General features: G+C 45.4%; 1 protein-coding gene across 1 annotated transcript in view; it reads right to left on the bottom strand.

Moving 5' to 3' along the window:
• CHTF18 (chromosome transmission fidelity factor 18) overlaps positions 1–19,328 on the bottom strand; it is a 314,022-nt gene that overhangs the window by 191,814 nt on the left and 102,880 nt on the right. The window contains exons 14-15 of the mRNA XM_086940533.1: positions 12,953–13,083; positions 6,182–6,347 (exon numbers count right to left, since the gene is read on the bottom strand). Of these exons, the coding sequence (XP_086796659.1) occupies positions 6,182–6,347; positions 12,953–13,083 (297 nt within the window). The remainder of the gene's footprint in view (positions 1–6,181; positions 6,348–12,952; positions 13,084–19,328) is intronic.

Below are 19,328 nucleotides of genomic sequence, written 5' to 3'. Positions count from 1 at the left end.
AACTGAACCAAGGACAAACGCTTTCGGCACTTGCCTCTGAGGGTGGCGAGGGCGAACAGTCACGGGCTTCTCAAGGAGGAAGTGCGCGGTGCATGAGCTCAGGCAATAATTTATTGATTAGCCCATTGCTAGTCTTTATGCAAAAGAAAGTACTTGTAATCACACCATAGAACTAAATACTATACAATGCAATTTGAATAGTGGGTAGAGGTGGGACCACTGGTTACAATCTCCGCTTTCCCCATTACTCTCTCCTGCCGGGTGACCATCAATTCCAGCGCTCAATATTCGGAGGCAGCGGAAGGAATTAGGCAAAGGTACAGATTTGCAGATTACTTTATGCTGTCCCCACTATTTCAGAAGCACAATCTGTTTATTTGTTCTTACCCCTGTTATTGATGTGGGCAGACAGGCCTCAAGTACTCACCACCCTCCATTCTTCTGAGAGTATTAGCTTTTTGGTTCTGCAGTGTTTGTAGGAGGACGGTTGGACACAGCCTGTTTTTTCGTCATGTGAAACAATCCCCTTATGGAACAGGGTTTGCTAGATGAATGCGGCAAGAATTGTGTTGTAGTGGCCACAACACCTTCAGCAGTTGCAGCCCTCCAGTTGCAGAAGTCCAACAGCTGATAGATTTGCAGACCCCTCCAGACCATTTGGTCAGTAAGGGTCTGCAGTCTTCCGAGGCCGACCAGCTCTACCTCAACAGCGACCTGGTTTATTCCTCCTTCAAGGGTGACAGCACCTGATCATGCCCACTGCAGCCGCCAGGTGGACACAAGGTACTGTTGACTTTGTGCAGTTTTTTGGGTGTATTTGTTAGCCGGAACCATGGAGAGAGACCGGGATACCCACTCAACATAGATTGCTCCGAGCTTTGCTCTCTCAATGGTCCCCTTCCTCTGGGTGCTTCTCATACCAGGAATACACTAGTTTTCTCCTCTTTTTAAGCCTCTTCTTGCAGGGTTGGGTAGACCACTCACCCCTCTCAGCTCTCACATTTCTAGGCGCACCCTCATTTCCTCTAGCAGAAACTGCAATCTTCAGATCACGTTCCCACACTTCTGTGATCTGGCTGTCAGGCTGACACTAGCTCTGGTCACACACTGCTCCTGCAAGCACACTGCAGAGCACGCCCTTCCTTGGTCATGAAGACCCTGGAACCAAGTTGAGTGGTTTGGATCCCACTCATACATATTTCCCAGATAGAAAATGTGAATCTACTTTCTCATGCTTCAGAACCAGTTTTGATTGTTTTCTTTTCAAATGTCATTTCCAGGCTGCTCACCAAACACAGCCATTGTGTACAGTGATGACATTCACAGCAGGAATCAATAGTTCTGGCTTCAAGCAAGGAGCACTCCAAAAATGGGCACAAGAAAGAGTGAGCTGTCAGCGCACAGTTGTCATCAGCCTCCTTGAAGCAGTAATCAGGGAGAGCCAAAAGAGCATACCTGACCTAGAAACTTCCTCCCCTTGAACAAAAGAAACTGAAGCTCCACCCGTCACCCACACCATCAACCAAATGGCAGGGATCAGAAAGTTGCAGCAGCACCTTGCTAACAAAATCTATCTGAAATCTCTAAAAAAGTATTACTTTTTCAATCCTTCTCACTTTACTGTGTGGTTCTCCAGCCACAGGAATGCAGAGAATACACTTCCACTGTCCTCATCCTCCATCTAGTGCCATGCGACACCTGTGATAGCAAAGGGGGTGATGGCCATGTCTGAACTGGGGTGGCGGAGTGAGCTAAAGAATGGTGATGGATTCAACCCAGATCAGTTGACTGGGGGTGAGTGTTTGATTTGCTCAAACGCTCCGTCCATCATCCCCTTTGGTATCGCTTTATGCGAAACCTGTGGCACCCAAGATGGCTCCCACTGGCTTCAGTTCTCAGACACACATCACATATATTCTACTACCATACAGTTATCACACACTCACTGTACATACACAGGTGCTCAACATGCACACAGGAAGTCAGTGCAGTGTTCTAGGTTTCACATAAGAGTGGACATTTATGTGAAGGCAGCTGGTACACCTAACTGACACTGAGAAAAAAGGACTGGTCAGACTATAAATCTCTAAGCACTGTATGCTGCCACCTCCACCTTATGTGATACACCTAGGGCAGGGCAAATATTCCACTCACTTTATTAGGGCACACTTAGCGCACCCCTCAAGGGCACAGGACAGGTCCTCAACCTCACTTTGTTTTGGACTGGCTTAGGCCTCTCCAGACAGACAGTAGTGTGACTCCAGAACCAAAATAAAAGTCAGGATACCAATTGCACACCCAGTTAAGCCCTTGGAGTAAGGATCATTGCTCAATGCTCATGCAAGAGAACATTCACATCTCAACACATTATGAAAACAGTTTTCAAAGCGACACTAGAATATTCAACACACAATTCAGATGGTAGTAAGAACGATACACGGATTGGAAGGAAACAAATAAACCTTTCAGAAGATGCCCCAATAGTGGCGACTTAAACGAGGGAGGTTAGTTAGGAAGGCACATGACGGGGCCTGAGCAGCTAAATAGCCTTTTACAATAGCTCCTGTATGAACCACAGAACATAAGAAAGGCATGATTGGCGTCCAACTCACACCATCGAAAAAAATAAATGGATTTGTAGTGTTTCCTAACTGTCAAGATGGTACCGGGGACTTCAGATTGGAGACAAAATGATTATTGCTGCCACTACTCAATCTCCAGTCGTAAAGCCGCGTTTTCCGGGTATTGGGGTAGAGGGCCAGACCATGTAGCTGCGAAAGCAGGAACACCCTGTGGGGGAGAGGGGGAGGAGGTCGAATATTGAGTGTAAACATGGTGGCATCCTTACTCAGGCTGGGGCAATAAGATTCAACTGAGTGTGACCCTCACACCTTCTATTATGATATCTGACAGAACAGGCATCAGTGGGAATGCCTATAGCAGGCTCTGTGGTCAGCTGAACCTGATAACATCTCTAAGAGAACTATTCAGAGGGAAGCGCATGGCAGAATACGGACTTCCTGTTCATGGCCTTGTTGAAGAGATCCACGTTTACAATTCCCAATCTGGATAAGATCATGTCCATCACATTGGGATGTAGATCCCACTTGTGGTCCAAAAAGGACATGTGACTCGAAGTACCCACTCTCATGGTGAGTGCGCCACAGGCAAATAGCATTCCACCACAAGGCTCACAACACTACCTACCCAGTATGTTATACAGTGGTGGTGTATCATGCAGCATCTCAATGGTGCTCCTTGAGACTGAAGTAACAAAAGTTTACATGGTAAGGCGTCCAGCACGGTGTGTAGACGCCGCTTCTGCGTGCCCCAAAGGCCACTCTCTGTCCTATAACCCAGATGAATTCCGTAGCCAAGCGAGGTGGTGTCAGTGACTTCTGTCATTAGTTCCTGCAAAGGGCTGAAAAAAAGGCCACCACTTGTTGAGGTGCATCCAGAAGCAGAGGGCGCATCCATAAGCCTAGCTTGGACATCTGTGGAAAAGCCCCAGGAATGCATCCAAGCATGCCAGGGTGTCACAGGAATCCAGGTTTCCCTTTGGGTTCTTCTCAGAAGCACCCACATAATAGTTGTTGGATGCAGCTACAAAATTGTTGTTGGAAGCATTCAAAATTCTTGACCAAGTCTGAGAAGGACTTTTTCATGCGGTCTAGCAGACTGAAAACACCCAGCTTTGCTAGTTACTTTTGGGTATGGACACAGCGCCCCAAAAGGCACTTGATATTAACTTTGCAGAGGGTGAGGCTGCGAGAAGCAAAAACGGTGCAGATAAGCCGTTACAGAGTGACTGTAAGTGATCCTCAGATTTCCTACCGTTAGGGGGGGACAATACTGGCTCCTTTTTCAGTGAACATATTTTTGGCAATCTATTCCAATTCGTTTTTCTGATGCTACTATTTCATTGAATTGGTAGGACATCCATGAATTCATCATGCCATAGGTCTATCCTTTTGTGGTGAGCGGATACTTTAATTCACTTGCAGCTTCCTCCCTTATGGACGTGAGGGAAAATTAAACATTCATCCCTTCTTTGGCATTACAGATTCCTCTACCAAGTGAAATCACAGGAACTACTGCTCTTTTACTACATTATTCTTATATAGACCTGTGAGGTAAGTGACTTTTTAAAAACACCCTAATTTTAGAGTCTTTGTAAAATTACTTTTTGACTCATTTTCAGACTGTATTACCACCTTCTTATACACATATTGGTTCATTTGAGCAATTTTCAGATGCTCACCTATACGCCGTGTCCTAGAATGACCCACGGATTCATCCAGCAGTCTCGAAACATTGTGGACACACAAACAAGTGGACAGCATTGCTTAGAGAGCCATTTGTTGGCCCATCATGCTCATTCACGTCTTGATCCCTTGTCAATAATTTTCCCTTGACGCTTGTTTATTGTCCTGATTTACTTTGTTAATTTGTCGCAGAAGCATATTTATGGAACTGCATCATTTCTTCACTTAACTTCTTGTTTCAAGCAAATGAAATCGATTGAGGTATTAAATACAGGGTTCTAATCCATCATCAAACTATGAATGATGTCTTGTTTTGTGTATTTGGGCTGAATTGTGAGTTCTGGATTCTTATTTAGTCAGACCAAACAAATACATTTTATGTAATGTATACTTGGATACGCGAAAATATTTCAAGCGCCTTGTCCTTCCAAAAATACTCTTCATATATGACATGAACCACTGTTTTTACTCCATATATACTGAACGGGATTCATCCACTTAGGTAGCCCTTGTTTTCACATACACAATCTTTTTTACTATCTGTATTTTCCACTAAAGCGAGGAAGAGTCCAGCATCAAAGAATGGCGTTGAGACTCTGAATGGTCATGGGACTAGTACTGTTTCCTTGTGGAAGAACAGAATTCCTCAATCCTAGACTTTTCCCGTAGGAGCCTACCTAATTTTGAAATAGAATGTTTAAGCATTTCCCTTCGAGCTTTGGCCAAAAATAAGTTGTCCTTCTTCTCTCTGATGGTCTTCTGGCGAATTCAGAGACGGAGGCATCACGATTGGCTCCAAGATACCACATCCAGAGGTAATGGGAGGAAAAGGACATAAACTTGTGTCATCTGCAACAGAGTTTAAACCCTGCAATCATACGAAGTGACATTAGACCTAGTTGTGGTTGAAAAGCAGAAGATTTTCTTCAGCACAAAACAGAGAGCTTCTGGGTCGCATAGATGAGTCCAGGAAAAGCAGGAACTGACACCAGATCACTAGTTGACACCTAGTTTAGGCCAAATGTCACATCTGTACATGTTAGGTACCACCCGGCAAAACTGAAGAGCTATAGGAGGGGAAAATTTACTGGGTGCAGTCTGGCACCTCCTGCATAGTCATAAGGTGAGGAACTTGACGAAAGATGTATTCATTAGAGAGGTCTGTGTTGACATTATGTACTAAGCAAGTCTCCAAGTAAAACTGTGTGCCTAATGCTTATGGACTTTGACACTGATGCAGGTACCAGTCGCTTTTCATGTGCAAACAATATGGAACACTGCAATGGGGAAGAAACTACAGGCAGTTTGCAAAATAGTGACCAGAGAGCGTGCATACGTTGGAAGAGCCATTTATCATTCACAGGTTATCAGATTCAAAGACGCTGTTAAGTCCCACCAATGGGCCCCAACGACAGACTGTATCCCTGCCACTCCTAAATAGAGACCTGTAGTATATACCATAGGTGGTTGTTTACGGATTGCTGCCCTTGAGTATTTCTTATTCGTATGGTTTGCTTACTTCCATTTGCAGTGGATTAATCAGAACGTACACCATGGCTCATTGGCTCTGGTCCCTCACACCCAGCATTGAAACTCTATCCATATAGGCGACATGACAAAGACACGCTTCCGCCCAAAGCACTCCTATAGAGTACTGTGCTCTCCATCCACAAATCAATCATTCAATCAGAATTGATAAAGCGCGGCTAATCACCCAATAGGGTATCCTGGTGCTTGCATGTCCTGGAGGTTTATTCGAACAGCCAGGTCTTGAGTGCCATTCAGAGTTACGGGAAAGAGGTGATGGTCCGGAGGTGCGTGGGGAGGCTTCAACAGCTCATCAGGGGCATGAAGGGGCACATAAGGGGACTAGGTATCCGAGGCAATACTACTGTGCAGCAAACAGACGTGCGTACCTGTGTAACCTTCTCATACTCTCCAGTAGAGGAAGACAGATGCAGGATATTATTGAACCTTTGTGCCATCACACTCAATGGCATCCGTCCTGCCAGGTTTAAGGGGTCATTTTCTTCTCCCAGGAGCAAGTCAGTGGGCTGAGCAAGGTCCTGACCAATTCGTTTCCTGGAAAATTAAAGAAAAAGAAGCAAAAGTCAGTAGAAATGCAGATGCGTAGATAACAGAGTAGTTACAGGTCACTTAACTTTAATAAAAAACTAAAATCAAAACGATGCAGCTCAATACAAAAACAGACTTTGACCAAGCCCTTATACAACAGTTGTACATGTATTCCAGCTTCAAACTTCTTTTTGCAATTTTCACATTAATGCTGCCTTATTCCTATTACTGCGGCTTCCAGAGTTTCAATCTTTATTGGTGTTTACTATTAGTAATGTCTAACTTCTACAAAACCGACGTTATTGCCTATGGACATGAATGTATCTTTAAAAAAAAACACTTTTCATTAATTAATTAGGAAAATGAAAATGCAGACCTTTCAACTGTATCATCGGCAAAACATCCAGTACAGTGCACTATATTTTTTGCCATGCTGGTGACCACTTATCTAGTCTTCTTACACGTTGAGTGTCTCAAATCGAAATCTACACCTTCCGAGAGTCATTGTAACAATAATGTAAGGGATACAATATGGCAATTTTTAACATCCTTTCAAGAGCAATAAAAGGAGTAAACCCTTTGTAGATAGATCCACCAACCTTCTGAGAGACTATTTATGGAGGCAGGGATTAACAAACAACAGGGTCAGGGTATAATGGCATAGGGTCTAGTAAAAGAGATTTAACTGTTTGCGAAGGATGATTTTGAGGCGGTCCTCCCTGGTGGCAGGGCTTGAGGTGTGGAGGGGATGGACTTTAGAGTGGGTTTGCAGAAAGGCCTCAAATAAGATTGGAAGCTGATCATTTAGTTTTGTTATGTTGTGTTAAGTGGGATTTGTAAAGCGCGCTGACACCATGGGTTTCCTGGCGCTGTAAGACAGAGGTGGGGCTGAGGTCGGAGGAAGCGGAGTTTAGCTGGGTGGGGGAAAGAGGAAAGTTTTGAGCAGTTTTCTGAAATGAAGGAGGGAGCTACTGGATTTGATGGTCAGGGGGAGGGGATTCCAAAATTTGGGGGCCAGGAGGGCAAACCGACGGCCACCGAATTTGTTGGTTTTGGTTTTGGGGACAGTAAGCAGGTTGAGGTGAGCTGAGCGAAGATTGCGAGTTGGACGGTGTGGGTTGATGAGTGATGTCAGGAAGGCGGGGCTGGTGCAGTGGAGGGATTTGAATGTGAGGCAGCCCAGCTTGAAGGCCGTCCTTTGTTCTATAGGTAGCCAGTGCAGTTTGTATAGTAGGGGTTTGGCCGACTGCCATTTGGGAGTTTTATAGATGAGACGGGCTGCTTGGTTCTGCACGACCTGGAGGCAATGCAGTAGTGATTTTGGGAGTCCGTAATACAGGGAGTTGGAGAAGTCCAGGCGGGATAGTACCAGGGAAATGATAACCTGGACCAGAGCGGCGGGTGGTAGTAGATGACTGACTTTACGGATTTTGCGAAGCTGGAACGTGCATGAGGAGATCACGGCGCTCACTTGAGATCTGAGGGAGAGTTCGGCATCAATGGTCACACCAAGACTTTTTATTGATTTCGCAGGTACCGGGGGGGGGGGGTCTAGTTTGTTAGGCCAGAACTGTGGACCCCAGTGGGAGGGGCTGGAGCCGGGGAGGAGGAGCTCAGTTTTCCCAGGATTTAATTTTAATTGATTGTTCATCCACTCCTGGATGTGTATCATGACGGAATGGAAATTGTCCACAGCGTCCGAGGAGTTGAGTGGAAATATGATCTGCAGATCGTACACTGTGATGTCCCAGTTTTGAAGCGAGTGGATCAGGGGCCGAAGGTAGAGGTTGAATAATAGGGGTGACAGGGAGGAACCCTGAGGGACTCTACAGGTCGTGGGGTTTTTTGCCGCTGTGTAGGGGACGGACGGCTTGTGTTCTGCTGGTAAGAAAGGACTGGGTCCATTTGAGGGCAGGACCCTGGATGCCTGCCCGCTCGACACGGTGAAGGAGGATGTTGTGGTCAACCGTGTTGAACGCGGCTGACAGATCCAGGAGTACGAGGGCCTGGGGGATCCCTGTATCAGCGTTCCTCCTCAGCATATCCAGGACTGCTAGGATGACGGCCTCGGTGGAATGGGCTGGCCTAAAGCCGGCCTGGTTAGGCTCCAGGTGGCAGGAGGTCTCTATTAAGTTGGAGAGACACAGGGTGACGTGGGCCTCCATTAGCTTGGAAAAATATTGCAAATCAATTGTTCTTAGGGGGTCATGTTCCCCATCTCTTTTTTTTAAAAAAAAGATGCATAAAATGTAGAATTTTCTTTTGTGCAAGACACATAATTTTAACGACATTATGCAAAATAATTTTGCAAACATCTACACTTAGCTAGTTTTTCAGAGTGGGCATAGTAGCGGTCTTCCATTTTTGAAGAAAGCTCAGCTTGGCCGCAGGTTGCTCAGTGGCGAACCGTCTGTTTCCACAAAAGTTCAGGTCCTCAGTGTCCTTAATGTTAGCGAAAGTGTAGACGCATTATCTGCAATGAAACTGTGAAGTCAGTTCCGGTGTATGTTGTCAACTAGGCTTCAATTTGGTTGCAGTAGTTCGGCAAGTATTGTCAACATGTTAAAATTGCTCTGGGAACATTAGGATCTAAATTTAATTCGGGATTCTCTTAGACCTAGGTATAACATCAGCTCAGCCTATCTCTGTAAAAGCAAGTCCTAGTCGTTCTTGCAAAGCCAGAAGTAGGTCTTCCTCGGTAAGCCTTTCAAAAATATCCCCCAGTATATCACCATATTGACCACAGATTACTTGTCTGAACTTCACCCTAATTCGGAGTTGAGCAAGTGTGATGAGCGGTCCCTAGGTTGTAACGTAGGGACCAATTAAGGCAATGCATCAAATGAGAGCATTCCTATTGTTGTGAGCATGCAAGACTGCATTCCTCCTTGAATATTTCAAAATGAATCAGTTTGTCACCTTTGATCGGATCAATGAAGTACTTTGCCGCCAATGAGTAGACATGTGGCTACCAGAAGGATGCATTTAGGTATAATATATGTAGATTTCTAGCCTTTTGTAGATTATCTGCCAGGTAGAAAACACCAATGGCGTTATTCCATAGCTAGTTAACCCTGGACGGAGTTCGCAGAGTTTCACTACGCGAAGTGCAGAAAAACTCAGTCGCACTACGCGGAGCTCCGCGAGCTGCGGAGTACAGTAGAAAAATGCTGTTCGCTGTGATTGCACAGTGCCGGATGCTAGTCCGTACTGGGCAATCATTGCAAAGAACACCAAGCACAGCGCAAGCTTACCTTTTCTGCCGCTCGAGTAGATTTTTACTCAAGCTGCAGCTTTGGCAACGCGAACGGACAGTTTCTCAACGCGAGCGGAACATGAGCATACGTGACCACTCGCAATGAGAAACCTGCCCCCCCCCCGTGTTGAGAAATCTCACCAGGAGGTTTACTTTCCACGCTCGCCCTCGCCAACATGATGTTGGCTATCGCGAACAAGGAAAAATCTCGCCGGGAGGAAAAAAAACTTCGCTCCGCTGCACGAAGCGGAGTTTTTCGGAACTCTGCGTAACGCGGAGAGCGGGGAAACTCCGCAAACACCGCGAGCGGAGTGGAGTTCACTGCCCAGGGATATTGCTAGTTTCTGAGTGGCTTATATCCTTAATGTATACTGGGCCATGCAGGTATTTCTATGGCCGCTGATGACCAGGTGTTCTAGTTGCAACCAGGCTGGCTTACTTTCTTATCCTCTGTGACAGCTGTACATAAATGACATCTGTGAGCTCTGCAATATAATTCCAGATGTGAGAGGCAAAGGCCTCCTGGGGTGTTGTACGTATGTTGTGTGCCTGCCTTTTTAACTTGAGCTTCTTTTTTTCCCAATTTTTTTTTTATCATAGTGCCAATTTTGTTTTGAAGCGGTTTTCGCACCCCTCAGTGAGTGCACGAAGACATAGCTGTATCTAGGGGTGATCATTATTTTGAACCTTTGCACTTCCCCAGCACAAAGGCACATTTAGCATAGTCAAGACTAGGAAATCTGCTAATGTCGGTTCCCCAAGAGTTGAATGTTGTCATTGGTCATGTTTGTAGTCCTCTATGGATGGATCCACCAGTACCTATTTATTTAATGTTGTTTGAGACTCATGAACTCTCACTTCCTTAGCGGTGAACTTTTAGAGACATTAGTCCTGGGGAGTGCTTTGAATGTGTCCCACTTAACTTTTTTAACGGGAGAACATAGAGAAGACAGAGTTCATGCACCAAAGGGAGGGAAATGGGGTTTAATGGTAAGACACTGTTAGCAAGATGTTGTTCGCGTACATGAATCTTTTGTTCTTGTGCTGTTGAGCAATTCCAAGATCTGTTACGACATTGATGTCCGCTGTCAATTTTCCCAACGCAAAGATGAAAAGCAGGGGAGAGAAGGAGGACTAGCACATGAGGGAATTGAGAGAGTACTCAACAGGCTAGTGTTTCAAAAGGCCAGTTGGAATGGTGGAAAAATAGTTGGTTGCCAGACTGAGGTCATAGACTATCCACGCACGGCAGGCTTTTTCAAAGCATTGGGGCGTCAAGGTCTTTCCTGATACCCTTATAAGGCACTTCACCACTGTTCTCAAAGATAAAGCGGTGTACGGTGCAAGCTTTATAGTGCTGCAGAAGATATGGCAGGGTTGGCTGGATGAATGTTGATGATCGTTCCTGCCTTTACATTTTTTGTTTTTCTAAATGAAAATAAGTAACATACCTGTAACTGCAGTTCTCCGGTATTAGAATCTTTCAGAGATTCAAGTGCTTGAATCATTCCCTGTCGTAATGATGGGAGTCCCTCGGTACATTAAAAAAGCTATGCAATGTTAAACAGATTAGAAAGGCCCCAAACCCTTTAGCTTTGTAATAGGTCATGTTCCTTGTTAAAATAGAGACGAAAGTTAGGTTTCAACCAATCATGCAGCCTTGTCCTTTAGAACACCCTGTGAGAAGCCTCATTCCCTCAGATTTTTAAAAAGCACAAGTGTAGGAGATACACCCGGGAAAATAGAGAGAAAGGTGAGCTACTTCAGGGGAGCAGGGTGGGTCGCATGTGACTCTACGAAAGATCCAATACTGGAGAACTACATTTACAGGCAAGTAACATTTTCTTACTCCAGTTTTGGAACTTTCATAGATTGACATGCTTGAATTAGATTAACCAGCAGTTATGAAGCACATATTTAATAGAAATGCCAAACATACACTTATATACAGACACATATACAGACACATATATATATATATATATATATATATATACACATACACATATATACACACACACCTATGTGGTTTTGAGAAGCAAGAACTAAGGACACAAATATATACATGTATTGATATATCTGAATCAACATGAATACAATGAAAAGAAAAACGAAATGTGCAAAAGCAGTACAAGGATGGTGGGGAGAACGAGATGGCTCACAGTCAGCAGTAAATGCAAACATCTTGTTTAAAGAACAGGCTACTCCACGGCACCCAGCCACGAGCCCCAAACCCTCCGGACACCCTGGTGCCTCATACATGGGCTTTTCTTGTGGCGCGCACCAATCCACCCCCCTTCGCCATTTCTCAGAACCTGGTGGTGTGGGAAGTTTCCAGGAGGCGGCAATGTCCCGCTTGGCCACAACCATGGTTGTATTGTGAAGTAACTTCTCGTTCCTGGACACGTCTAGTCCATCTGTAATCCCGAGAATGGAATGACGTAGATCATGGGGAACCTCCCACCCCAGGACCTCGGTCAGTTCACTTTCGATCTCTCCCCAGAACTGAGCCAGTCGGTGGCATGCCAAACACCGTGTGGAAGAAGTCGGCCGGGTCCTGACTGCATCTCGTACACAAGACGGATGGGGAGAAGCCAGCTCGATGTAGGAGCTGCGGAGTTAGGTAGGCCGTGTATATATGGTATAATTGGATCAAGCGGAGTTTAGCGGATGTGGTAACCATCTTGGGTGACATGAGGGCATCACGCCAGTCCTCCTCATCCAGAGGACCTACCCACTCCTCCCATTGGCCCCTGAGTCGGTCTAGTGAGGTTGGGTGTTGTTAACCAGCGTCCTGTAGATGCGGGAGATACCCCCCTTCCCCCAATCACCTAGCATGGTCTGTGGCTTGGGGGGCTGTATTCAGGGATCCTGGTATCGTCCTCTATATGTTCGTGGAGGGCGTGCCGCAGTTGTAGGTATTTGTAAAATTGTGATGGGTGCAGGGAGTATCTGGACTGGAGGTCTTTAAAAGAGCGCATGTGGCCGCTCACCCACCCATCGCCAAGCTGAGAGATCCCAATAAGATCCCACAATCCAAACCCCTGTATTCCACTGACCTCCCCGAGCCATGTACCGTGCCATAGAGGTGTGTGTTGAGTGAGTTTGTGTGTCCACTTGGTATGTCGTAGAGCAGCCCACCAGGCTAGGAGCACGGGTGACATCATGCAAGGTGGACGGGATATATTCCCCGTACATTATGGAATGGATTTTGGGTAGGCCGAGCTCACCGAGTTCAAGCCTACAGGCTGGTTCAGACCAACCCACGTTGAACCAGTCCTGTATACTCAATGTGTGTAATGCACTCTGAATCTTATGGTTCCACTGTTACTCTAAATTCAGGATATGAGCTCACCTCTGCGCTTTGGGGAGCTGAAATATTTCCTGCCAGACAGCAAAAAGTCCTTTATTCTGGTCCTTCAAGCCAATTCTCATTGTCTGCACCATCCTCAAATTCAGCTCTTTCTTACCCCGGCCATGCAGGAACTAAAACAGAAGATATCAAATGAAAAATTCAGATCGCCACATAGAATTGTTGGAACTAAGAAACTCTTGATAGCCAGAGACTCAGCGGCTTAGCTATTATGTCCCCTGCATATATGCATGTACATACATTCACCATCACGTATTTCTTGCCCCATGGAACTATGCTCGTACTCTTCCGAAAGCACTAAACTCCTCATAACATTTTAACCACAGCCACATAAACTATGGGACCAAGCAAATTCTGTGTCCGGATCGGTGAGGAGGATTATGCCCTCTAACTTCACTTTGTTCTTCAGCAGCAGCTTACATTAGATGTCAACAGTTACATACTACATATTTCATAAGCAATAGAGATAACATTTAGTTCAGAAATAGGCAATCACACAACACCAGTTTTGAAACATCAGGACAACTATCCTTCCCCTCCTTCTTCACAACTTCAGCAGCAGGTCGGCCCATCATTCTTTTTGTGTAGTCTTCTTTGGTAGTTTTATTTGTTCATTTTGCTATACATTATGCTTTCGATGCAGTGTTGTTTCTATCATGTGATTTTTCTGTGGAAGGATACCACAGGAGCTGCGTTTTAACCTTTTTTCTCCCCACATGCTTGGTGAGGTAACAATCACAAGATTACACAGTGCAGAGTGGTCTTCCAAACATTAGGGTGAGCATGAGTGCTCCCACTATCACCTGGGGTCCCCTTCTGCCTCCCCTGCAGGACACTCAGTTTTGAACAGCAGATGCGCGGAACCAGAGGAGACACTGCAGCAACCACTTTCCTGATCTCCCGAGGCAGACCAATTCAACCCGCACTTTACACATACTCTTAAGCGCTGCATGGTGGGGCACGCCCGTGTCCAAAATACCCATATTAATACTGACTCTTGGTGGTGTATCCAAGGCCTATTGGATGCTTCACCACCTAATAAACACAGGAGTGCATATTTACATATTCACTGCTGAGGGCAACAGCCTAGTGCTTCAGGCTCTATTTTCCCCTACTTTAAAGCCTCACTATTTATTGCAGCATTCCTGAGCCATCCAGTGCCAGGCTCTTGTTAAGTTACTGCTCAGGCAGAATGCAGAGGGATTCCAAGAAAATTATGAGGAAGAGGTGGAGGGATTTACACCAGAGGATGGGAAATTCTCATTGGCAGTCGACTCTGTAAAAAAGGCAGTAACTAATGCTCTGGAACCTTTTGGGAAGGAGCTACTGTATTTGGCTGCTAGCTATACTGAAACCCTCCCACGAGGGAAGACTCTAGTTCCCTGTAGGAAATATCTGAACCCTGAACATCAGAGGGCTAAGGCAAAACCTAAACAAAAGCTGGAGCAACACAATGGGGGACACACCTTTCGCAGGTTTAAAGATGCATTCTAGGCTTGGTCCGAGTCCACATAGGATGGTAAACCAGGTCTGTAAGGGCACTCCCGGGTGCCTGTGAAGCGGTACCACCCGCAATACTGGGTTGATTTGGCCCCAGTTCCAGTAGATGAGGCTGACCCAGTTGGTATGGATTCACTAGGGGACTTAGACAGTGTATATGATCCTAGTAGATCCCAGTGCTCTACTCCTGAGCCCAAACATCAAAAAAGCATGACTAGGGTCAGCAGGTGCAGCCCTCGTCTGATATGTTAGACCTGGAGGATATACTCCACCCTTGTTCATCAGAATGATACAAGTGGACAAGATGGCACAATATATAGCCGTCGGATGCGTAAGACTGTGGACAAGGGACTCGACCTGTTTAAGGGATGAAACTCAGAGGGCTTCTGAGTTTTGGAAACAAAACATTATATTCGTAAAAACAGAGCAAGCAAACTAAATGCCTTATTCTGTGAATAATAACAAAAAATAGCACTAATACTAATAACAAAACCAGAGTACATTTGTGACATGGTGCACAGCAAAGGTGGTGGATCCCCTTACTGCCCCTCTTTCAGAGGTTCTCATCTTCCTTCTTTCTTTGGCTCAGCAGGGCTTTGCTCTGGGCACTCTTAGAGGTTATCTTTCCGCCATTTCGGCCTTTCTTCGCCTTCCAGATCAACCTTCTCTTTTCAAGTCCCCTTTTGTAAATAGGTTTCTAAAGGGCATTACTCATCGCTTTCCTCCTTTTCCTTTCGCAATGTCCAGTGGGACTTGAATCTGGTTCTGACTTACCTGTTGTGTGCTCCCTTCGAGCCATTACATAATTGTCCTCTCAGACTTCTAACTTTGAAAACTGCCTGATTGCCATCACCTCTGCTCGCCGGGTGAGTGAGCTTCAGGCCCTTTCTTCTAAGCCTCCTTTCCTTGCTGTTCATCGGGACAAGGTTGTCCTCAGAACTCGGACTTCTTTTCTCCCCAAAGTGGTAACCTCTTTCCACATAGGACAGACCATCACTTTGCCCACCTTCTTCACGCCCGCATCCTTCTAAAGAGGCAGAAAGACTCCACCGTCTGCATCCAAAATGTGCACCATCCTTTAATTTAGGATCGTACAAAGCAATTCCGGGTGGACGATCAACTCTTTGTTTGCTATGTGTGCACCAAAAAAGGTCGGGCTGTTCAGAAATGGACCATCTTTTGGGGGATCGTTCTTTGCATCAAAATATGCTATTTATTGGCGAAGAAGGAACCTCCAGTAGGATTGCACGCCCACTCCACCACGTCGACGGCAGACACAACTGCTTTGGGACGCAAAGTCTCTCACGTTCACTAGACATTATTGCCTGGATACTCAAATCCGGAGAGACTGCTTCTTTGGCCGTTCAATTCTCCAGGACTTCCAGGTGTAAACTTGGTTCGCTGACCCACCTCCGGGGTTGGTATTGCTGGGGTATAATTTCTAAGGTAAGGAATCTATAACCAATAGACTCTTTCAGATGAACAAGTTACTTACCTTCGGTAATGATATATCTGTAAGAGACATATATTAGTTATAGATTCCTTACCGACCCACCCATCCTCTCAGTTCTGCGAACTGACTTCTAATGTAAGGGACTCCCTTTCAGGACCCTAGTTTTGTGCACCAGTGGTCAGTGTCTTGAGTGGCTCTGCGCTTTTGACGTGGAATGTCGTGTAAAGAACTGAAGTCAGCGCGCAGGGGTGGCATCTAAGTAGATACCGCAATGTCATCCTGGTGATCACGACGCTGCACATGGAGTCAACCGACACCACCTACCGACAGGCAAGGGTACTGCTACAAAACAATTTCACCAGATGCCTGGGGGTGATTCTAAGGTAAGGAATCTATAACTAGTAGTCTCTTTCAGATGTGTTTCTTTAAACTTAGTTTACTATCTTTTATAAAACCCAGATTGTTTGTTGTTAAAGTTGGTGATTCCCCCCAAATCTATGGCTCCCAGTTAGGTGCATGTGAGACTGATAAAGCACCAATGGGCAAGATCTGCACAACTCCGAGCTAAATTTTCGATGCAAAGAAGGACAGTCTGACAATTTGTGTGCAGGTTAGAAGAAAGGATATGAGTAAATCTAGCTCCCTATACTGGACCCCAGTCAAGTTAACTCTGTTGACCAGAATAGGGTGAGTAACTGTGCCAAATGCAGCACTGAGATCTAACAATACCAGTGCTGTACTGAAACTCTTGTCTAGAAGCATTCTAATTTCACCAAGAACTGGTACCAACGCTGGTTCTGTGTGATGAAATGGACTGAAACCCACCTGAGTTTTATTAAGTTCATCATTGATTTCTAGATGCAACTGTAGCTTCTGCTGATGTCTCTCCCTGAATATATATGTGCTGGGAAAAGGTAAATAAGAGATGGCTCTGTAAATTGATAATTGCTAGGGACCGGCTCAAGGCTTTTTTAGGATGTGAAAAATCTGCACCTCCTTTCACACTTGTGAGTAGGTTGCAGATTCATCCAACATATTGCACAAACTAGTAGTCATCGGTGCAAAGGTGTTTGCGACACAATTGAAGCAAGAGGCCAGGCAGGGGTCCAGAGGAGAGACTGGTTTTACTTTAATGACAGATTACAAATGAAGATAAGGTTATTGGCGGACTTGTCTCCAATATGGAGGATTGCATGGATTCTAACTCTTCAATGCTCCCCAGCATTTTACCTTGAAAGAACTGAGAACGATTCACTTAACTGTTCAGATCCCAGTAATACTGCACTATTAAATAAGGGTAAACATAGATTCCTCATCACTTTGAAAACTTCTTGATGTAATTTCCCGTTTGTCTCTATCTAATCCGGCAAATATGCTATTGAGGCCGATCTACATAATTTTTTTAATATATTATTAGCTCCCATACGCAACTTATTTGAACCCCATGAAATAGTTTGTCCTGCATATCTGTTCACTTTATTTACAACACATCTTAATCGTGGCTAAGTATTCGGTATTCTATGGGGCTGATTTTGTATTTTTTTACTTTTCAACTTTATGAGAGCGACGGTGTCTAAGGTATGGCCAAACCATTCATTAAACTCTTTTGCACCCAATTTATAACTACCTACATATCAAGAACTGGTGCTGAATTTGCATCCAGAGCATTCATAAAGAGGGGGCTGGCACTTTTACTCCATAATCTCCCTCCAGCAGATCTCCCACTTCATACTGCTAAGGATCAGGATTGCCAAATATCTGGAAAGGAACCTCAAAGTGATTAAACCATAAGACATTGATGGGAATTCCTACTTGGATTGTCTACTTAAAAGTGAAAATTAAATCAATCAAATGACATATTTTCTGATGACATCCAGCTTTTTGGATTACCTATCTCCTGTCACTGCAGAGAAGGGATTAGGGTTCTGCTTAGAAAACGTTGCCTGAATACCCAGACTCTCTGGTGATGGATGGGAGGACAAAAAGTGCTGGTCAACCAGAGCAAGTCTGTGGCATCTGCTGATCTCCCTGTCAACTGCTGGGCCGGAAAAGCTTCTTCATGCAGCCACCTTATTATCCAATAGAGCAGTATTGGAAGTAAAGCAAATGTTCTGGAGAACCTTTTAGTAGCTTATACAATTTGTCGACTTTACTTTAGTTTTAGCTGAATTTGTTATCGTTCATAGTCAAGGGTTCTGAGTCTGAAGCAAAAGTTTTCTCCACGCAGGTGAACCTTTGGGCAGTGGAAGAGTGTTCAAATAACAATTCATCAATTAAATTAGCTCAGATCTTCTCCTTTGCATACAGATGATAGTTTGGCCTATCAACTATGTTGCTGGTGGCAGCTTCGTAGACAGTGCAACCACTGTCTTTAGGACTGGTGCTGATGAGGAGACCGAGCGAATGTGACACAGTGTTTTAGCTTTGATTTAGGAACTGGGGCCAAAACCCATGCAGGTGTAGCATCTGAGTAGGAGGATCTGTAATCCTCAAATTCTCAGGAACGGAACACCACTTATGGTGTGGCCCTGGGCATTGTGAAAAGATCCAGCCGTGGTAGCTGGAAGGCCCTGGCTGCACAAGGTCAGTTGAAGGACCAGAGAACTCCAGTCTAGACTTCTTAGGCACAGGGGGCTCGCCTGACTTCAAGGAAGATTCCGAAGTCAGTGACGTCTGTAGGAAAGTAGGATCTTTCTGGCATAGATACTCACACGGTTTACCTGGTTTCTCGCTGATCATTATGTAAGGCGCTCTGATACCTCCGGGTCTAGCCAGCGCTATATAAAACTCAAATAAATAAATAAATCATGCGACTAGACCGATTCCAGTGTTAGTTGCATGGTGCCATGTACTAGAGGGCTCCTTAGAGGACCACTCCTTCCAATACCTACCTGGGTAGCCTTACAGGGTCTGACTGCCAGCCCACACTGCTGCAGACCCTAGACAGTTTTCTGCCCCTCCCCCGCTGATGAGCTTAACTCAGGCAGGGGAAGCTAAACAAATATTTCTTGCGAAGGAGAATTAGGTAGGGTGGGGGCGCTTCAGAGCACCACCAGACTGCACTGAAAGGCACATTTGGTGTCCTCCGTGCATAAACTAGTTTCGCCCAGTTCAGTAGCCCTTGGCTCCGCTCTGGGACAAAAACCACAAAGGAAAGGGGAGTGATCCCCCCCCCCATCCAGCTCCTCCCTAGGGAGGTGTCCTGAGCTCCTCCAGGTGGCAACTTGATTCTGCCATATTGAATCTTGACCCCTGGGAGCATCTGACTGGCTAGAACATCTAAGTAGCGTCCCTGAACCCCTCTGATAGTGGGTCACCAGAGAAGAGGTCCTGCCCCATTTTAGGGTTACTTAAGGGCACCCCTCAGGGTGGGTCCTTGCATTCGTCCCGACAACAACTTCTGGA

This window comes from Lissotriton vulgaris, chromosome 10 (assembly GCF_964263255.1).
Source record: "Lissotriton vulgaris chromosome 10, aLisVul1.2, whole genome shotgun sequence".
NCBI lineage: Eukaryota > Metazoa > Chordata > Amphibia > Caudata > Salamandridae > Lissotriton > Lissotriton vulgaris.
This window is presented reverse-complemented; position numbering and strand designations above follow the sequence as displayed.